The following is a 19005-nucleotide window of genomic DNA, read 5'->3' as shown; positions in this document are numbered from 1 at the left end:
ATCACCCAGGCAGACAGACAGAAAGATATACATACAGACGGGCACAGATGCACATATACCCACTCACCTCTACATTTTCACTAATCTTTGCTGGGCTTAGCTGCACTGCGACTGCTTTCAGCAGAATCAATGGGTGACAAACTATCTTTTGACAGTGTTATTTTTCCTCCACCTAAGAGGTCGAACTGCTCACTAGCCACTCCTGGTAGGGCCTTATTACTATGGGGAGCAGTCTTCCCCTCTGATGCTCCCATTACAGGGAAACTTCAGCAGTAGGGTGGTCTATGAATCAGAAAGGACCACCACCGATGGGGAAGCGACTCATGTCAATCCTTTCAGAATCCCAGTCTCTATTTTCATGCTTTTCCTTTTTTCTCTATCTAGGTGAAGCTTAATGAGCTTAACCAAAGCACTTTTCGTTAAACATTACCTCAAATAGAGACACTGACACTGACAAAAAACATTTCTGTAAAAGAACTTAATTGGACTGCTAACTTTTGTTAGGTTCGTTCTGTAGTGCTAAAATAATTTTAGCAAAATGCAAGCAGTAATTGCCTGACCATCATTATTACACAAGCATACATATCAAAGGGTAAAAAAAGGTCACTCAGACAAATCATTCAGTAAAGAACCAAGTTTCAGATACATTGCTTCTTAATGACCATGTCTTTTCACTTTCTGCTTCAAGTCTTTATTGGTGCATTCAGGCCAATAAAGCCAAATTCCACTAGCTGTGTGTGTAGGATACATTTTGCCCTTTTCTTTTCTGAGCTCATCAATACAGCATAAGAAGATTGTTTGGCTATACAGTTACAGTGATGAAACAGGTTTGTCTTTAAGGGACCATTTGTATTTATCCCATGGGCCTACACCAGTTTAGCTGGTCTTTCTTGGAGTTTTTGAGAAATGTACTAAAAAAGCCCAGTCTGCAAGACTGTCGAGTCACATCAGACCACAATGCTTACCAACAGCAAAACGTTTAACATTGTTTTGGTGAGAGGGAACCCAGTCAGGTTAGTCTCACCTGGAAGTGCCTTAACACGCATTCAAAGTACTCCAATTTTAGAAAGTTACTACATAAGGCATGGTGACAGAGTTGTCAACTCGCCAGTTTAGTCAACTCAACTGTTCATAACAACTCTTGGAATTCCTGTGCTGTAAAAAGTAAAACAGAAAACAAGTAATGTTGGGTAATGGATTGTGACAAGTCACCGGACTACCCATTTATTTTTCCTTCAAATAAGGCTGCAGTACCAAATGGTTATTAGAAAATCCAACCATGCTCTGAAATATGTGCACAACCATGTAGTGGGTGTAGCTTTTGCAGACAAACTTGCTCCCATTAAAAAAAAAAAAAAAAAAAAACAGTGCTACCTGTCTAACTGTAATCCCAGTGGTGATATGGCAATGTGCAGTAGATGTTAATTTTATGCTGGCAAAGTTTGCAAGACCCACGCAATACACAGGATCATCAACATGCTATTTACCACTGACCAGGACCGCAGTGTTCCTTATAGGCAAAGCAAGATCTGTTCTAGGTCCAAAAAAACTACTGATCTCCGTTATGGGGAAGTTTGTTCAGTGAAAGGAGGAGATTATGACAGTGGGCTAAAATTATACCAGTTTTACTGGCAGCAGTGCTGAATGCATATATAGCATTTTATTTTCCTCCTCATTAAATGGCACCCATGTGTGGACTTATTTGTAGAACATACAGCAATATTTCACTTTATGTTCATATGGCACCCAAACTACTTTTGCTGTATCTCATTTGGTACAGTACCATGAACCATTTCTGAACCACTGCCCCATCAGGCAGCTGCCTCTGGCATAGCACCAATTCATCCTGAACTTCTCTCTCTCCCTCTCCCCCTTCCTTACTTAAGTCAAGAGCAAACTGTGGTCTTGTGTTATCTGTTGCCAGCATTTATCATTAGACACTGTGAAGCAGTGTGGCAACTACTTCATATTGACTTACAACCCATCGCTGCTACCTAGCACCACGTCAACTTGTGCAAGATAGAGGTAGCCAACTGACTGCACACTTTTCACATAACCTTGCTGTCACAGTTCACCATACCCACAGCACTACTCTAAAACAATGCCTACATATGTTAAAGAATGAGACTAAGCCTCATAAGTAATGCGTCATGCAACACAGACAGACCGACCTCCCAATTGGGAGGAGGACAGTGGTCTCCAAGGAAAGAGTTTGCAGACACCATCCAATTTTCAGAAACTACGGGAGGTTCAGAGCGTTTGTAAATCATACAAGGGGCATCAATGGAATGAAGGATGCAATGTAACCCAGCAGTTTGAATTACTTTCTTGCTGATACTTCATCCTGTTGCAAAATGTTTTGAAGTATACAGTCAGATGGGCACTTTTGTGAAGGGTGCTGTCTAGACATGCCCTCGTGGGAGGTGGGGGCAGTTTACATTTGATTTTAAACACAGATTTAAATCCATGACAATTCAGGGAGAAATCGAAACCCAATAGAAACCCTTGTTGCAACACTGCTAGGATATAACAATTGTACAGAAAAATAAATTTGGCGGCCATTTGACATGTAGTGGGCAAATAGTCTTCACCAAATGCATGGATACATTAAAAGTACAGCAGACAAGCTAAAGGGTAAGGATGTGAATTGGACATGCTTTCCCACTGCTGCAAATCTGTGGAACCTCTTGTGAATTCTGTGAAGAGGATATGAAAAAAGATGTCCTAGGTCATAGGAGACTTTATTTACTACTTTACTGACAATTTTAATTCTTGCTTTCTTCTGCCTTATATCTACTCTTCAACAAATATTTATAACACAGACACTTCTATACCTTATTTTAGGAGTCACCAGATTGTAAACTTTTACCATTCTCCAACTATACTGCAGCAATATAAATTTAGGTTTGTAAATATTGCCAACTAACATCCTCCGTACTTAATCTGCAAATTCTCTTCATTTCTAAACTTTATTACTTTCACTCCATCAAACAATATATTATCACATTATAATATTTCATGCCAACTATACTGACATCACATTATATTAGAATGTTCTTTTTTACACTATTTTCATTTTTCTCCATATTCTTTTTACATCACTACTTCCCTTTCACACATGCACTCAACATCTTCTATTTTTCCTTCTTTAAGTTAAACACTGTGTCATCTTCTCTGCCCAAATTGTATTTGTTATTACTACTATGCCTTTCAACATATTACATTATTATATCTTAGTTTGCAATGATCATTCTTAAGCAATTGTAACCAATTTAAAAGTACACATACTCCTACTACAACCCTCTACTTCAGAAATTCCAAACAAAGGCAAACATACTAAGAAATATAGTCATATCCAAATTTTCACTTCATGCATTTATTTTCACCCAAATCCAGGTCCCTATAGACTAGATGAATTTTGCACTACATCCACTAATGCTCTACATCTTCCCTTCCCCATTTTAGTACCACTGGTAAAAAAATCTCTACCATCTGAATTTCCATAGTATTTGCAATAAACCAGAATTACATTCTTAGCTAGCTCAACATTTTCTACACATACTAGCAGCTACTGAAACTTGGCTAAAGGCCCATCAGACATGAACAAATTATACCACCTGCCTAACAGGCTAGAGTAAAATAAAAAAGCTGGCGGAATGGCTATTATGTAAAATAGTCTACAAATTAAAATACTGTACTTGGGAACTCCACAGTTCCATAACAGTGAATTATTCTCTCTTCATTTAAAAAAAAAAAAAAAAAAAAGTAAGTCCCATTGTTGTTGCAGACTACATATTCCTCCTAGAAATAATGCATCAGCCAAGACACAATCATCATGGAGGATTTAAACAATACACTAACTTGACAACTATTTTCATAAAATCCTAATTCTTGTACAATTATGTGGTATTTCACAGCAAAATCAACTCCCCACTCGCGTATAAGTAAGAGTACTTTAGATTGGGTCCTCACATTTCCTAATACAATTTCTACTACAGTTGGCACTCTACCAGAAGCATAGAGAGTGGTTATCTTCCTACCTTTACAAATCAGGTACTGGAAACAATCCTCAAACATCACTACAACACAATCAAAAATCTCAACAACTTCAAAACAGATCACTAACTCTGCAAAAGTACATAAAGGATATTATGTCTATTTCCATCAGATATGGCTGTAATTAATCAAAAATGTATTTTCTATGCTCCATTAAGAACCTCAGAGAGTGAAAACTCCCCCAGCTCTCCCCTAGGTCTACTAAAAACAAGAACTGATGAAAACTATTGGAAATTACTGATGAAAACTATTGGAAATTACAGATTTCCAGTAAAACATTTGTTAACCAACAACAATTCAAATGAATTAGAAATAGTCAAACAGATTAAAAATGACCAAACAAATTCTAAACAATTTCAATACACTCAAGTCAAAATTATTACTGTTTTTGTTTTTTCAGCAAACATTTAAATCCAGGTAAAATTACCCCATTCAAATCACAACAAATTAACATGTCAGAGATAAAACCAACATTTTATCCAATCAGTACTCTCTATAGTCAAAAACAATAAGAGCTCTTTGTGCCCAACTTCAGTCGAATTCTAGCACATTCTAGCACAGATTTCACAATATATATACCTCAACATTCAAAAATATCTATGGAAACAAGCATCAGTGAATACAAATCAGTGCTGATGTACCCCACTTACCCTATTTCAATACTCCCCAACAATTATAACAAATAAAACCATGTACATGAATTTGGAAAAAATATTTTAGCATATACTTCTGTAACAGTGGGCCATTACTACCATTCCACAGCAGTTTGATCACCTAATACTCTTGAGAAATTAATTGTCTGAACTACTTTTCTGGACCTACCCAAGGCATCTGACAGCGTCTGCTACCATAAACTCCTTAAACTTTCTTCATTAGGACTAAATCAGCCATCTCTTAAATGGTTCTAAAGTTCACTTTCCAACAGGCAATAGACCACTAGACCACTAAATGGAAATAGGACGACTACTCTCTTACCCGATCTCTACTGCTGTCCCTCAAGATTTATACTGGGCTCCTTACTTTTCAAACCTTTCAACGATTACTCACATACTGCCTCTACTCATGCCATCATTCAACAAGCACATGGTTCTACTATTTTTTCAGTAAAATCATTCTCGCTCCAGGAACTACCACCATCTTACTGCAATTGAAACTTGGCTCGATGACCAACTTCTATGCATGCAAAGCAAAGCAAACAAATTATTCACCCCAAAACAAATACCTGTCCAAGAGTCTCCTCTCAATCAACAATAATTCTGTTAAAATGCACCCAGTCATCTATACTAAACTTCTTGGTGTCATCATAAAATTAAAAATGTTTCCCCCATGTAACCAATAAAACTCACCAAAAGCTGGGAACGTTACACAGGATAAAGTCATACCTTACTGACTCTGCTAGAAAAACTATTGCGAACTGCCTAGGTTCCAAACCTACTCTGCCTTTCCAATTTTTAACTTCAATCTGAGCGGTTACAAAAAATTAACAAATAGTATAACAAAAATAGATAAATCTGCAGGAACTCTGCCACATAACTCCTCACTTTATTGCACTCAAAAATTTAAAAATCGACTAGTCACTCCACACTCTTGTATACACAAATATTGCCCAAACAAATGGCCAAGAATATGCATTCCAGCCATACTCTATTACAGCTCCTCGCTGCTATACTTAAATGCAGCAACACTGTTGATAATCTCTATTCAAATTGCATTTGAAAAAAATGGAATACAACTTACTCAATTAGACTCTTACACCATTTAAAAAAAGGAGATCATTCTTAGCAGACATGTGGCTCTGTACTTATCTCCTAGTTAAACCTAACTTATCCAAAGCTTCTTATCGAAATATGCATTACTACTAAATGATCCAAGCTAATTAACAGTTTCCAAGACTACCTTTCTTAACTTCATTTCCTCAACTTTTTTTTTTTTTTTTTTTTTTTTAAAACTTAACCATGCTGATACCAATTCCTTTTACTTCAACATATTTTTAATCTTTCTTACACTAGATTTTACTTTTTCCTTTAATCTCCCACCTTTCCATTATATTTTCATTTTACTATGCTTTTGTCTGTACCCAAAAATCTTAAATCTGTTCTTTTGATAGTTATCCTTATTCTAGTATTTTATTTACTCTAGCAGTTTCCATTACTCCTTATTATAAATGCTTTAATTACTTTTCTACAGTATTGTGAAAAATCGCTTTATCCTTACCCAATAGGGGTCATTCTAGCCATTGTACTTAGTTTTGTAACCTTTCTTTCCCTGGGGCTTTGTGACCTAGTCAGACTATACTGTTACAAATGCAAAACAGATAGACAGTAGGGGAAAGTCTAGAACTGGGTTTTCCTTGTGCCTTGTTTAGCTGGGGCTAGAAAGAGCTTTGAGTAGAAGCCTTGCCCATCTCCAGTTGCGGCCTTCTCTAGGGCACCAGAACAAAGTCTGCACTGATGAGATCCAACTGGTCCTTTGGAACTGGGGTGGGGGGATTACAGTGCCAGTGGAGGATTACAGCGCCAAAAATGGCAAATCTGTAGCTGTAGAAGGTTTGTATCCACTGATCTTGAGTGGAAACTTCCAACTTTTTTTTTGCAAAGAATCAAATACCATCCAATCTGGTGGGGTGACAACAAATATGGAAGGTAATCTGGTGTGGATTTGTAAGGACAGTGGAGTTACGTTATGGCTAATCCCTCAGGAATTCGCAGACGAGAGGAACGTTTCACCTTAGATCTTGCTTGCCACCCCCCCCCCACCCCACCCTTTACCAGATCAGTTTCTCTATCTGGCCTCCTGGTTCACGTTGGTAAATGGAAAAACAGCCTCTGAACCCAAAGTGCCAGCAGTCCTGGAAGCACTGAGAGAAAGATGTTGGTCCAAAAGGATATGCGAGATGCTGGAATAGCAACCTGCAAAGCAATCACGCCAGATGCAGGGGTCAGCTATTAGAATGGGGCTGCAGAAGAGCTCAGTCATTTGTCTCCCAAAGCTTCTTCTCATGTCTTTTACCAGAATGCTTCTTTTTTGGTGGGAGACTCCCAGAGGCTTTAGCCATCATGGCTAGAGTATCCTTTTCCCAACCTGACCTCTCTAAGAAACTTGCACAATGGAGAGAGAAGTCATGTTATGCTCGGCTCTGAGATGGAACACAGACTGTCGAAACCCTTGAGTAATTTGCTTCCTCACAAACTTAGTTTTGCAAATTCTTCAGGTTTATAAGATTTGGCATCAGAATCAGATGTTATAACCAACACTAAAATAAAAATAATAAAAAATGCCTACATGGTGTGTTCCCTGGAAGTTGGCCGACTGCCTACGATACAGAAAATGCAGTAAACAATATTTCCTATCAAGAAAGATCTGAAGATGGTGTCGGCACCACTTAAGTCACCTATGTCCAAGTGTACTGGTGGGAAAGTATCGCCAAAGTCCTGAGGTAACAAAGCTCTGGAATGTGGACACCAGGTCTCCCCATCTGCAAAAAGGGATCACAAAAGGTACATGCTACACAGAGTCCTACAGTGAACATCTCATGAGTATCATTGCTAACTACAGAAGCTATTCCATTTATCCCATAGCCCACAAAACCTACAAAAAGAAACTAAAAGTCCTTAACTATTGAATCTAAACACTCATCATTCATTCTAAATTTCTGACATCCATAAAATGGCAACTGTGCATCTCAAAAAATATGCAGTTTTCTTAGCATCACTAACCCTAGTAACCTATCAGACTCTGATCAAATCTACTTGCCCTTGTTCTTACAAACACCCACATACGCCTCATCACTGGGTAAGTCAGATAAATGTGCACCCCCCCTCCTCCACAGAGGTTGTATAAGATGCCCCCAAATTCTACTGCCTTCAAGGGTTTCTCCGGGACCAAAATTTCCAGCACTCAATACCGAAAAAGAACAGCAAATGTGGCCGATTATAAAACTGACATGGCTCAACTAAACTCCTTCAGCAAGATGGCATCACTCACAAATACAATACCAAATTTAGGGAAAAAAAATATTAGTGAAACACTATTCAAAAAAAAAAAAAAAAAAACACTACTGCATGTGTTCCAAAAAAGTAAAGCAGGGGACACCAGCATAAACATCTGCAAAGCCAAACAACAAAATTAAATACTGCCACCCCATTTTTTTTTGGATATGCCATGAATCTCTGGTGCAATGAGCAGGTCCGCACCAAGCTGAATTCCAATGGTACCATTTACTCTCACCCAAAACATATTACCAACACATATTTACTTCAAACTTGTCCTCCCTATTAGTCTTGCCACCCCATTCATTCCACACCAACACCCCACAACTCATCTTAAAAGCCATTTTCAAAACCAAAAAACATTAACTCCATGATCCAAATATACCAGGCTGTCTGCTTGTTTGCATAGAAATACTGCCTCACAATTTCTCTCCTAAACTTACTCAGTCTATCCTTTGGGAATGTACCAAACACCTGGAGAACAGCTATATGCTATACCCCCCCCCACCCCACGAGAGTGACCATACATTTGGGGGGGTATAGGTCAAGAAGCCTTAAAAGCATCAAAGTTACAAGAAATCATTTGATGACCGTCTTCACTGTGTTCCATGGTATATTCTATTGCTGTGGAATTTTTTTGCCCCCCTTCTCCTGACGATACCTTTCAACGAGACCCCTTTAATGCTTTGTAAGCTCTCAGCGAACCATGGCTTTTGTTGTAGCAGGCAACTGAGTAAAGGTCAGGAAAATCCTACTAGGACAGCTGAACTTTATTTGGGGTTAATCAAAGTCTCTCTAATTGATGGCAGGTGTGTACCCAAGACGACTGAATGATTTAAATAAAAAAGGTGCTTCAACAAAGTATTAGTTTAAAGGTGTGCACACTTGCGCAACCAGCTTATTGTAAGTTTTTTTTACCCCCCCCAAAACAGATTTTTCAATTGAATTGTACAGGTTATAGATCACATTAAAGGTGGGAAAAGTTTTGAAATTATTTATTGGGGGTCCGTTTTTTTAGATCACAAAAACCTGGCATTTAACAGGGGCGTGTACACTTTTTATATCCCTGTATAACAAAGCCACAACCCAGTATATACACAAAATAAATGTGACTCAGCACAACTGTCTTGTCTCAGCAGCAAATTTCAAAATCTGGGAAAGGCTAAAAGGACAAACACACCACTAATAGTTGTTCTCCCTCCCAAACAAACTTCTAAAGTTTTAGCTTGTGGATCTCCTCAGTGTGAGTATGTATAAATAAGTGTGCATACACACCTAGCACTTGTTGGCCTTTAACAGTCAGCCCTGCTCTTTGCAGCCTGCCCAACACCTTTCTAAATTGCTGACCATGTTCTTTCCATGATCAGCTGGTGATAGCAATGTCATCCAAGTAAGCAATAGCCATAATTTCCCACTCCTACTAGATGTGGACTACAGCCTTTGAAAAGTTGAGTGGGCATTATTCATTCCAAATAGCAATTCTGTAACCTCATACAAATCAAACACAGGCTTTCTGGCTGCAGGTGTTAAGGGTACATGCCAATAACCCTTGGTCAACAGTGGTTACTTAAATCCACCCAACTACTCTAAGGCAGTACTGGTCCTGGGAGTGTGTTAAGCATCTGCAGCTATGGGACTTCAGTACTGTACAGTCCACACAGAATCTCGTGCTGCCATCTCGTGTTGCCATCTTTTTGGCACTAGCACACCAAGTGAGGCCCTCCCAGGCTACCTACTCTTTTACCAGTTAGACACAACAAGGTACAATCTCCTCCCTGACTCTGGTTATCCTGTTATAGTAAACAAAGCTGCTACTGTGCCATGTGCTCCCTACGCCTAGCCCTGATGTTTAGGGCAACAGACTTCTTATGAGAATCACATCCATCCTCCCACTCATCACAAAATTAAATTCCAAGACCCCAGTCATCCTGAGACCACACAGCAGCCCTAGGTACTAAAAACATGTAAACTCCGGTGGCTCCTCGCAGTATGCAAAGAGATGAGACAAGAACTTGTCCATTGCCCACTTACACTGGTCTGTATAGGCTTTTAACATTGTTTTTCAGTACAGAGTTGAACTCCACCAGCCCATACATCTGTGGATGCTAGAGGGAACTTAAATACTTCACAAATATGCCAGCAGGCCTGACAAAATGGGCACTTCTTTAAAGCACTTGTCACCTTTTCTGCATTAACAGTTGCCACCTTTGGACACTTCATGTCACATCCATTACTATGAAGATAGAGGTCTTACCTGTGGAGTTTGGGGTTCTTAACAGAATCACAAAATATCCATAATTAAATCACCAAAACAGCTCATTAGCATTAAAGCAGCCTTCCCTTTGTCACCAGCGCTACAAATTTCTGGCACTGCTTAAAGTGCTGCAGTACCCAGTTACATTTGCTGTAATCTTGGTGAGCAAAAAATCTATACGAGCCGTAGGCTTTATGCTCACATGGCCTACAAAAGGAATTACATGGCCATTCACAAATGCCCATCCATAAGCCTTGCATGCTACATACATTATTACTTCTCTTATTAGGCCTCCTGAAGAGTTCCATTCCCTTTGCAATAACCCTTTACCCCAGTACACACACTAAGTCTGGCCTTGTAACCGGAGCATTCTTGGCTGCCTCCAACTTCATGATCCTCTCCGGCTCTCCTTCCAAAAGAAATACTTTCAACCACTGGTGCCTCTACTTTTGGCCGACTACCACCGCCTACCTCAGTACCACCTTCCAAGGGGAAGCCCAGGAACATCCAGCCAAGGCTTAGCTTGCACTCTGCTTTCACTGACAAAAACGTCCCACTCTGAAAATCACATCACCAGCCCCATTTTAAGGTGTGGGTTCCAGTTGGGTATTCCCCTAATGCCTTCCTCATACATTTGCCTCCATGCCTGGCTGTATTACTAGAGTACCCTCAAGATCCTACACAGTCAAGGCTTTTACCAACGGCATGTACTGGATGCTTCTCCCTTTTTCTGTGTAAGCTGCTGCGTAACTTACATTACCCCTAGGGCTCCCTTACAGATTCATAGAATGAACCCAGGCTATTGGCCTGAAAGCCCGTTATTAAGTCTAGCCAAAAATTTCACCCATATTCCCTTGAAGTCAGCACCGGTTTCCTCTGTCTAGCAGGGACACAGATGGGATCCCAAGGGTATATTTTCTGTTTCTCATCCAGGTTCCTCTTAAAGAGAGCTAGAGAGGTACTCTGCTTGACATGGACAGGGGGAGTCTATTCCACAGACAGGGGAGTCCAAGACACAAACCTAACACGCCAAGAAGTTTTATTAATGTCACAGACCAGGTTAAGGCCTCGAGTGCAGGTTGCATGAGTGGAGTTTGTCTTACGGATATACAGCAACTCCATCACGGCTGGGTCTGAAATGGCCTTGTATGTCAGACATAGGTTACCTCTGAGCAGTCTGTATGAGACAGAGTAGAGGGACAGGGCTTTTGGCCTATCTGTATAGGATAGGTGTTTGAGATCCTGGATTGTCCTTGTCAGGAACCTCTGTGGTCTCTCAAACTGCTGCATGTGCTTGGCAGGGTACATGCCGAAGGGGCACTGCACTTGATAATGGGTCTGATGAGGGAGGAGTACAGGGATGTTTTGACCTCTTTGTTCCTGGATGAAATTCCCTTACTTATAAGGTGGGCCATGTAGAAAGACTTCCGTACAATGGAGGCAACGTGGTGGTCAAAAGTCAGGTTGCTATCAACATGGGTGCCCAAGTCCCTTACGACTTACTGCATGCTTAGTATGTTGTTATTAATGCAATTATTAGTGGGGATGACATTTTCCCAAAAGGGGAAATACCCATATACCCATGTGCAGTGTTATACCCTTCCTCCACTGCAGTGGTAACCACCTAGCTTGAGAAAGGTGGTCTTTCCTTCCCAATCACTACTAGTGTTACTATCCTGATCTTCCAACCAATCCTCATGACCCCAGCAAAGTACAAAGGGCTTGTTTCCTGACTAAAAGCTATGCATGCACTTGAAGTATGATTACCTTATATCCACTCGTATACGGTATGAAAATAAGGTACTGTTCACTTGTACACTTTTGTTCTATGCTCTCCAAAGTTTCTTACTACATGCAGTGCTTAACCCAAGAGTAAAGGATTCAAAAACCCTAATCACTGCCCTTTGCCAACCTGATGCCATCTATTCAACCATTCAAGCACTTAAGCATCTGTCTACAAATATGGAAAAAACTTTGAAATGCCAAGTGCTGACAAGATAAAAAGAGGAGACAAACTACTGGAGAAAAGTGAATCTCTAAAATCTCTTCTTTTTTTTTTTTTTTAAAGATATTTGCAGGGGTAGCCTCTCCACACATCCTGAACGTATATACATAAAAGGGAATACTTTCAGAAATGGTCATCTTAGACATTGTATAATCAAATCTGTTTCACCCAGTCTCCCCTTTTCTGACTCACTCTATGGTCTTACATTTCAATTGGTTACTGGCTTCCCCTATACATTACTTAAGTGTCAGAAAAAAAAAAGAACAGCTTCTTTACATGCCGGCTCTGCTTTTCTTTCCTGTCTGCCTCCAGACAAATTTTCTCAGCTGCATTAAATCGATACATAATTTACAATACCAGTCCTCCTGAGATGGAAAAGATTGTGCTTTGACTACTGCACAGTCACAACACCTTCTAGGCTGCTTCCAAGCTGCATTCCACTTTCACACAAAGATGCCACAACATTTTACATGGGGTACCTTTTGCTCTACACTCCTTTGTTAGCTGCGACACTGACATTTTTGTGCAGTTGTCAGAAGAGCTCATTTCTATATATTCCTAAACTAAACCAAACTATAATGGGTAAACTACCTTGTGGCTAACAGAACATGCAATCATCTTTGTTAAAGCTGCAACAGGCCGAATAAATTAAATTAAATTCCAATATCCTTACCAAAAAGTGATGGGACAGCACCTCTACCAAAAAGTGATGGGACAGCACCTCTACCACCAGTATGTGAAGGACAAGGACAGCACCAGAAGTGTTTGACTCCACCACGAATGTGTATAGGAGTGATGGCTCTTGGACTGGACAGTGCAACAAAGAGGCCGGATACTACCCACAGGGATCATCCTTTAGCTACACCACTGGTGTACAAAAGGTGACAGAAAAGAACACATACTAATCTGACTCAACAACCAATTCAGAAATATAACGTGGCACTCCAATTAAGACTAAGACTACACAAGGACTGTATGAAGAACAGTCTCTGGCGTAACATCCCAGGCCACGTTCTCACCACTCTGTTAAACACAATGCCTTTCCGTGCCCACAACCTGCAGTAGCTTATTTTCAAAAAGATAATTACTTTGACAGACAATTGCCAAGGAAGGCTGAAATCTCCAAATCCTCACAACTTTCCTCCTGAAACAGTAGTGTCCACTGCTTTCTTGGCAGTAGAAACTCTAATACAGACAAGGTATTAATAGTAAACAAATACAGGTATGCTGCCAAACAAACAGTAATGGCATGCATCAGGACCTTCAGAAATGCCCTCTCCTCCAGTAAGGGTAGTACAAAGTGGGTGGACAGGCAATAACCACTAGCCCACACCAGACCTCAATTTCGGTGGTTAAAATTTCAAGATGCAATATTCAACTATGCAACTACTACATTCATGCAATATTCCAATTCAACTAGGACACACAAGTTAAGTTATGGGAAATGTCTACAAGCTACTGAAAAAAAGGCTTCAATTGTTTAACCTAACCAAAACATTACTTACTACCATCTCTTGTTCTTCTTCCTCTTCTTCAGTTTCCTATTAGAAGCAAACGAAAACATTTCAAACAAAGTTGTTTTACACATTTCACTAACTGGCAAATATACAGGAGTTTCAATGACAAATTATAAAAGCAACTTGCAAAGACGAACATTACAGGAAAGGCAAGGGAAAAATGGAAAAAATGCAACATTAGCATAATGAAACTAACAATAAAATGAATTATGAAAAGCAAATGAGGCGGCTTAATTTTCTACCAGACTTCTCATTTCCTCACACAATACCAGAAAAAATAAAATGACAAAATCCACTGTTGGGTACAACTTACCGGACTGTGTGTATATAAATACACAGAACACACAAATGCATATGAATATCTACCTGCATGTATAGATTGTATTTAGAGTATCTATATATATACACATATAAAACACAAGTACAACCCATTTTTATAAAACTAAATATACATTTATATTAATATTAGTGTACGTTTAAGTATATAAACAATATACAAGAATGACATTTAAGTGAAACAAGAATGACATTTAAGTTAAACGCTCCAAAGTCAACACACTTGGTTGACAGGAGTAGTGCATTCAAAACTCCCTGGTGTAAGGGAATATGCCCTTAGCCCGGAGACTGTGCAGTCTTGGAGATGGGGCTTCCCCTGTGAAAATGATTTCCAGTCCAATTCACTTAAAAGTGAACACAGGTTTTGCTTCAAGTTCAGTTGGGCACTACTGACTGAGGGCATTCCTCAGTGACTTACTAGAAAAACCCAAACTTTTACAATGGACAGGGTGGAAAAGAAAACCAGGGGAACATGAGAGGTACAATGGACAAAGTATTCAAGTAGAAAATTAAACGGCTCAAAAGCTGACCTTGTTGTTTGCCAGCAAGTACCATCTGCCACTAGCAAGACCTGATCTGGATTGTACTTACAGCATGCTTAACGTTTTGTTAACAGTTTAGAGGTGCTTAACATTGGGTCTTGTGTGTTTATTGCCCCTCCCACTGATTTCAGATCATAATTGCTGCACTTGAATCACACAGAAAATTCCATGCATTACAAACTTTTAATAACAGTTTTCTGAAGAAAACAAACAAAAAAATATATATATATGCATGTACGCATATACATGTAATTGTATATACATATCTACGCAATTGCACACACCTACATATGCAAATGTAAACATTTATACACATACGCAATTACACACACCTACATATGCAAATGTAAACATTTATACACACACATATGTGTATATATATATATATATATATATATATATATATATATATATATATATATATATATATATATATATATATACACATACACACACACACACACACACACACACATACACACACACACACACACACACACACACACAGAGCCTCTGTCAAGAACAGCCAATGAAGTGATCTCAGGGGTGTATTTTCTGTTACCCACCCATCCACTTGTCAAGGTTTCTCTTGAAGAGTGTTAGTGAGGGGCTCTGCCTAATGGAGTTAGGAATTTTGTTCCAAAGCATGGGGAGTCCCTGTGACAGGAATCTATCCCTCCAGCATGCTCTTATTTATTGTTATGGTGAGGTTTAGCTCACTAAAGCAAGTGGCTCGCAGTCACTTGAATTTCTTTAGGTGGAGCATGTACATCAATTCTGAGTTGGACATGGCTTTGTAAGTCAGGCAGAGATCACCTCTGAGTAAGTGATATGTCACAGAGTACAGCCGGAGTTTTTCCAGTCAGGCTGCATAGGACATTAATCCTCTTGGCGAGGTACTTTTGTGGTTTTTCCAGCTGTTGGAAGTGTCTTGTGAGGTACATCCCAAAAGGGGCACTGAACTCTATGATGGGTCTGATGAGTGACGAGTAGAGGAGCACTATAACCTCTATTTCTAGATGCGAATCCTTTAGTAATTAGATGGGCTACATAGAAGGATTTCCTAACTACTTTGTCAATATGATTGTCGAAGGAGATCTACCTGGGTCCCCAAATCTCTTATTACCTCTTCTGTATTAAAGGGGGCACCTATGATGGGTGTTTTGTTTTTCCCCCAAACAGGGATGACTAGGCATTTTTTGGCATTTAGCTTGAGACCATGACTTTGACACCAGGTGTCTGCCTCAGTAAGGCCCTTTTGGAGAATGTCCGTGTCAGCCAGAGAGTCAATTATGGCTCCCAGTTTGCAGTCATCAGCGAACTTAAGTTAGCCATAGTCCTCCTGTGTTTGCCGAACAGTAGGGGTCCCAGGACAGAGCCTTGTGGGACACCACTTGACTGGTTTAGAATCGGACCTGGAGCCCGCTATTCTTACCGTGCGAGTTCTGTCTGTAAGCCAGTTGGCAACCCATCTCGTGACGAAGGGGTTTACGTTCAGGCTGGCGAGTTTTTCTGTAATTCCCGAATGGGGAATGGTGTCAAAAGCCTTGGCGAGGTCAAGGTAGGCTGTGCGAACCACCTTCCCACTCATCTATGGCCTTTGTGACAGTCTCGAAGAAGTCAAACAGGTTCAGTAGGCATGATCTGCCCTTAAAGCAGAACTGGGTCGGGTCAAGCGTTTGGAGGTTCCCCAAGGTTCCCCAAGGTCTTTGTTAATGAGTTCCATGATGATGCACTCCATAGCCTTGCAGACCAGGCTAGTCAGGCTTATGGGCCGATTTTTACCAGGGTCAGTTGTGGCCCCTCCTTTATGGAGCGGAATAACTGTTGCTGTGCGCCATTCTATGGGCATGTAGCCTGTGGAGAGGCGGAGGTTGAACAGTGTGTTTAGGTGGAGGGTTAGTTTGTTCTTTAGCTCATGCAAGACGCAGCCTGGGACACCATCTGGCCCCACTGACGCTGTGCTTTTGAAAGGGCTGTTTTCACCTGTGCGTCTGGATTTCCGGAACACTACACTTTTCCGATATTGTTGTAGGCCTTTTTGGGGGTGAAGTTTGCACTGAATCTGCCAGGATGTTGGCAATATCAGTAGGTTCAGTATATTTTGTGCTATTTTGCACTAGCTCAGAGCATATCTGCGAGTTGCCACTTAGATTCTTGACATAGCTAAAGAAGGCTTTGTGGTTATCTTTCGAATCATTGGCTATTTTTCTTTCAAAGTTAGCCTTGGATGATTTTATGAGGGACCTTAGTTTCTTACTGATACTGATCAGGGACGTCTTTCCTTCTTGGGATTTGCTTTTTTTCTGAACTAGTTTCCTCCTTCTATTGTATAGCTCGTTTATGGCAGGGGTCCACCAGACTGGTTTCTTTCGCTTCGGGGAGCGAGTCTTGGTTTTGCTAGGGTTGGCATGATCCATGCATCCTTGTAGGCGCTCAGAGTGCAATTGTAAAGGTTCCTGCATCTTGGACACATTCTTTAGCGTGGGGGCTGTGAAACTCACCACCTCTGTATTAAGTAAGGTGAAGTTTGCTATAGAAAAGTTTTTCACTGTGGTTTCCTTGGTTGGGGGTGGTGGTGTGGACATCCTTACGGTCTGATCTAACCAGTGACGGGTTGACCTCCGGTGCGGAACACCTGTCGCCCATGTTGGTGATAACCAGGTCCAATATGTTTTCACCTATGGTAGGGGAGTTTACCAGCTGATCCATGGCATTTGAGTAGATAAATTCCAGGAAGCGCTGGACCTGGGAGTTTGTACTCTAGTAGTAGTTTTCTCAGTTAACAGTAGGGTAATTGAAATTGCCCAATATCAGGGTGTTTGGTAGGGCCTTTATGTTTTCCAGTGTCACCAGAAAGGCAGAGTGGTGGTCCTGGGTCATGGAGAGTGATCTGTAGCAGGCCACAATCTGCATTGCAGATTTGCCCGATGTTGGTTGCACATGGATAATCTCAGACGTATCATGCTGCGCCACTAACCTGGAGTTGTAGGTATCCTTGATGAATATGGATACACCCCCTCCTTTTGTGTTTTGGTCCATGTTCTGCAGCCGAAATGTGTGGTACGAGTTGTAGCCCAGTAGTGCTGGGGTGCTCTGTGGACCCTTGAACCAGGTTTCAGTTACTGCACAGATGTCTAGGTTCGCCATACTAGGGAGTGCTTCGAGCACTTGCATTTTGAGATTTAAACTCCTGGCGTCGAGTAGCATAACCCTAATTTTGTGCTGTTTACGGAGGTGGGTTTGACTTTTGAGCCTTGCCTAAAGAGGCACTATGGGGGCAGCAAGAGCCTTGGCCAGTATTAGAAAGCCTAGGGGCGACAGGTGCAAGCCATCTCTTGCGAAGCAACAAGGCTTGTTGAGCATGTCGTCCCATGTTGACAGACACTGGATTCCCCTTGAATGACACCAGAAGCTTAGCCAATTGTTGAAATTGATAATTTTTTCTTTATACTGTGGTACCACTCTTGGTGAGGACAGGATGCTACTCTGGGTCAGGGTCATACCCGCCTGGGCTACATGATCAGAGAGCTCTTCCATGTCTCTTCATGTGGCCCAGGATCTCCATTCATTCACACCAACATAAACAATGAGAGAGTCATATTTGTACTTGTTCTGGAGTGACCTGAGTGCTTGTGTTATGTGGCGGATCCTGGCACTCAGCAGGCAGTGAACAGTAACCTTATCCAGCCTAGTGAGTGGAACGTCAGTGTGTCCGACTATAGAGTCGCCTATTACTAGTGCGTTAGGTATGTCCGACTATAGAGTCGCCTATTACTAGTGCGTTAGGTATGTTATTTCGCCTTAAGGGCTGTGATTCTGCGGCACACTGATTTTGTTTTATGTGTTGTTGTCTGGTTTGTGACGGGAGGTGCAGGTATTTTGGGCATCTGCTTTGGAGGTTTCTGATGCTTTTGCTGGTTTTTATTTGGAGCCTCAAGAGTATGACTGTGTATTTATGTATATTTTTTGCCAGTGTTGGTTTAGTATGTCTATGTGAGGCTGGAGGTGTGGTGCAAGTGTTAACCTTCTCCTCATGACTGCCTATTCCAGTCTTGGTGGAGACAGCTTGGCCTCCAATTTAGCTATATAAATCTCTCGCATACGTTAATGTTTTGTGATAGGAGGCGAGGGTTGTCCGTGTACATGAGGCAGCTATGACATTGCCTCAGGATACCCAGGTTCACCAGCTGGACTGGAGAGTATACCTGAAATTGCCCTTTGGTCATGCCTAACAATAGGGTGAGCTGCTTAGTCTCTTGGTTGGCGAGGGGTGAATAATGAGCCTTGCCCTGCTGGGTAATCA

The 19005-nt window shown here is 40.9% G+C and overlaps 1 protein-coding gene across 2 annotated transcripts in view; it reads right to left on the bottom strand.

Annotated features, from left to right (window-relative positions):
• Positions 1 to 19005, bottom strand: part of LOC122813535 (cytochrome b-c1 complex subunit 6, mitochondrial) — a 159737-nt gene that overhangs the window by 114885 nt on the left and 25847 nt on the right. The window contains exon 2 of one of the 2 annotated variants that reach the window (XM_044085907.1): positions 13810 to 13845. The exons of the other annotated variant lie outside the window; for it this stretch is intronic. Coding sequence (XP_043941842.1) covers positions 13810 to 13845 — 36 coding nt within the window. The remainder of the gene's footprint in view (positions 1 to 13809; positions 13846 to 19005) is intronic. 2 annotated transcript variants of the gene reach the window in all.

This window comes from Protopterus annectens, chromosome 10.part0 (assembly GCF_019279795.1).
Source record: "Protopterus annectens isolate FY-2018-M chromosome 10.part0, PAN1.0, whole genome shotgun sequence".
NCBI lineage: Eukaryota > Metazoa > Chordata > Ceratodontiformes > Protopteridae > Protopterus > Protopterus annectens.
The sequence above is the reverse complement of the archived record's forward strand: the minus strand, read 5'-3'. Positions and strand labels throughout refer to the sequence as shown.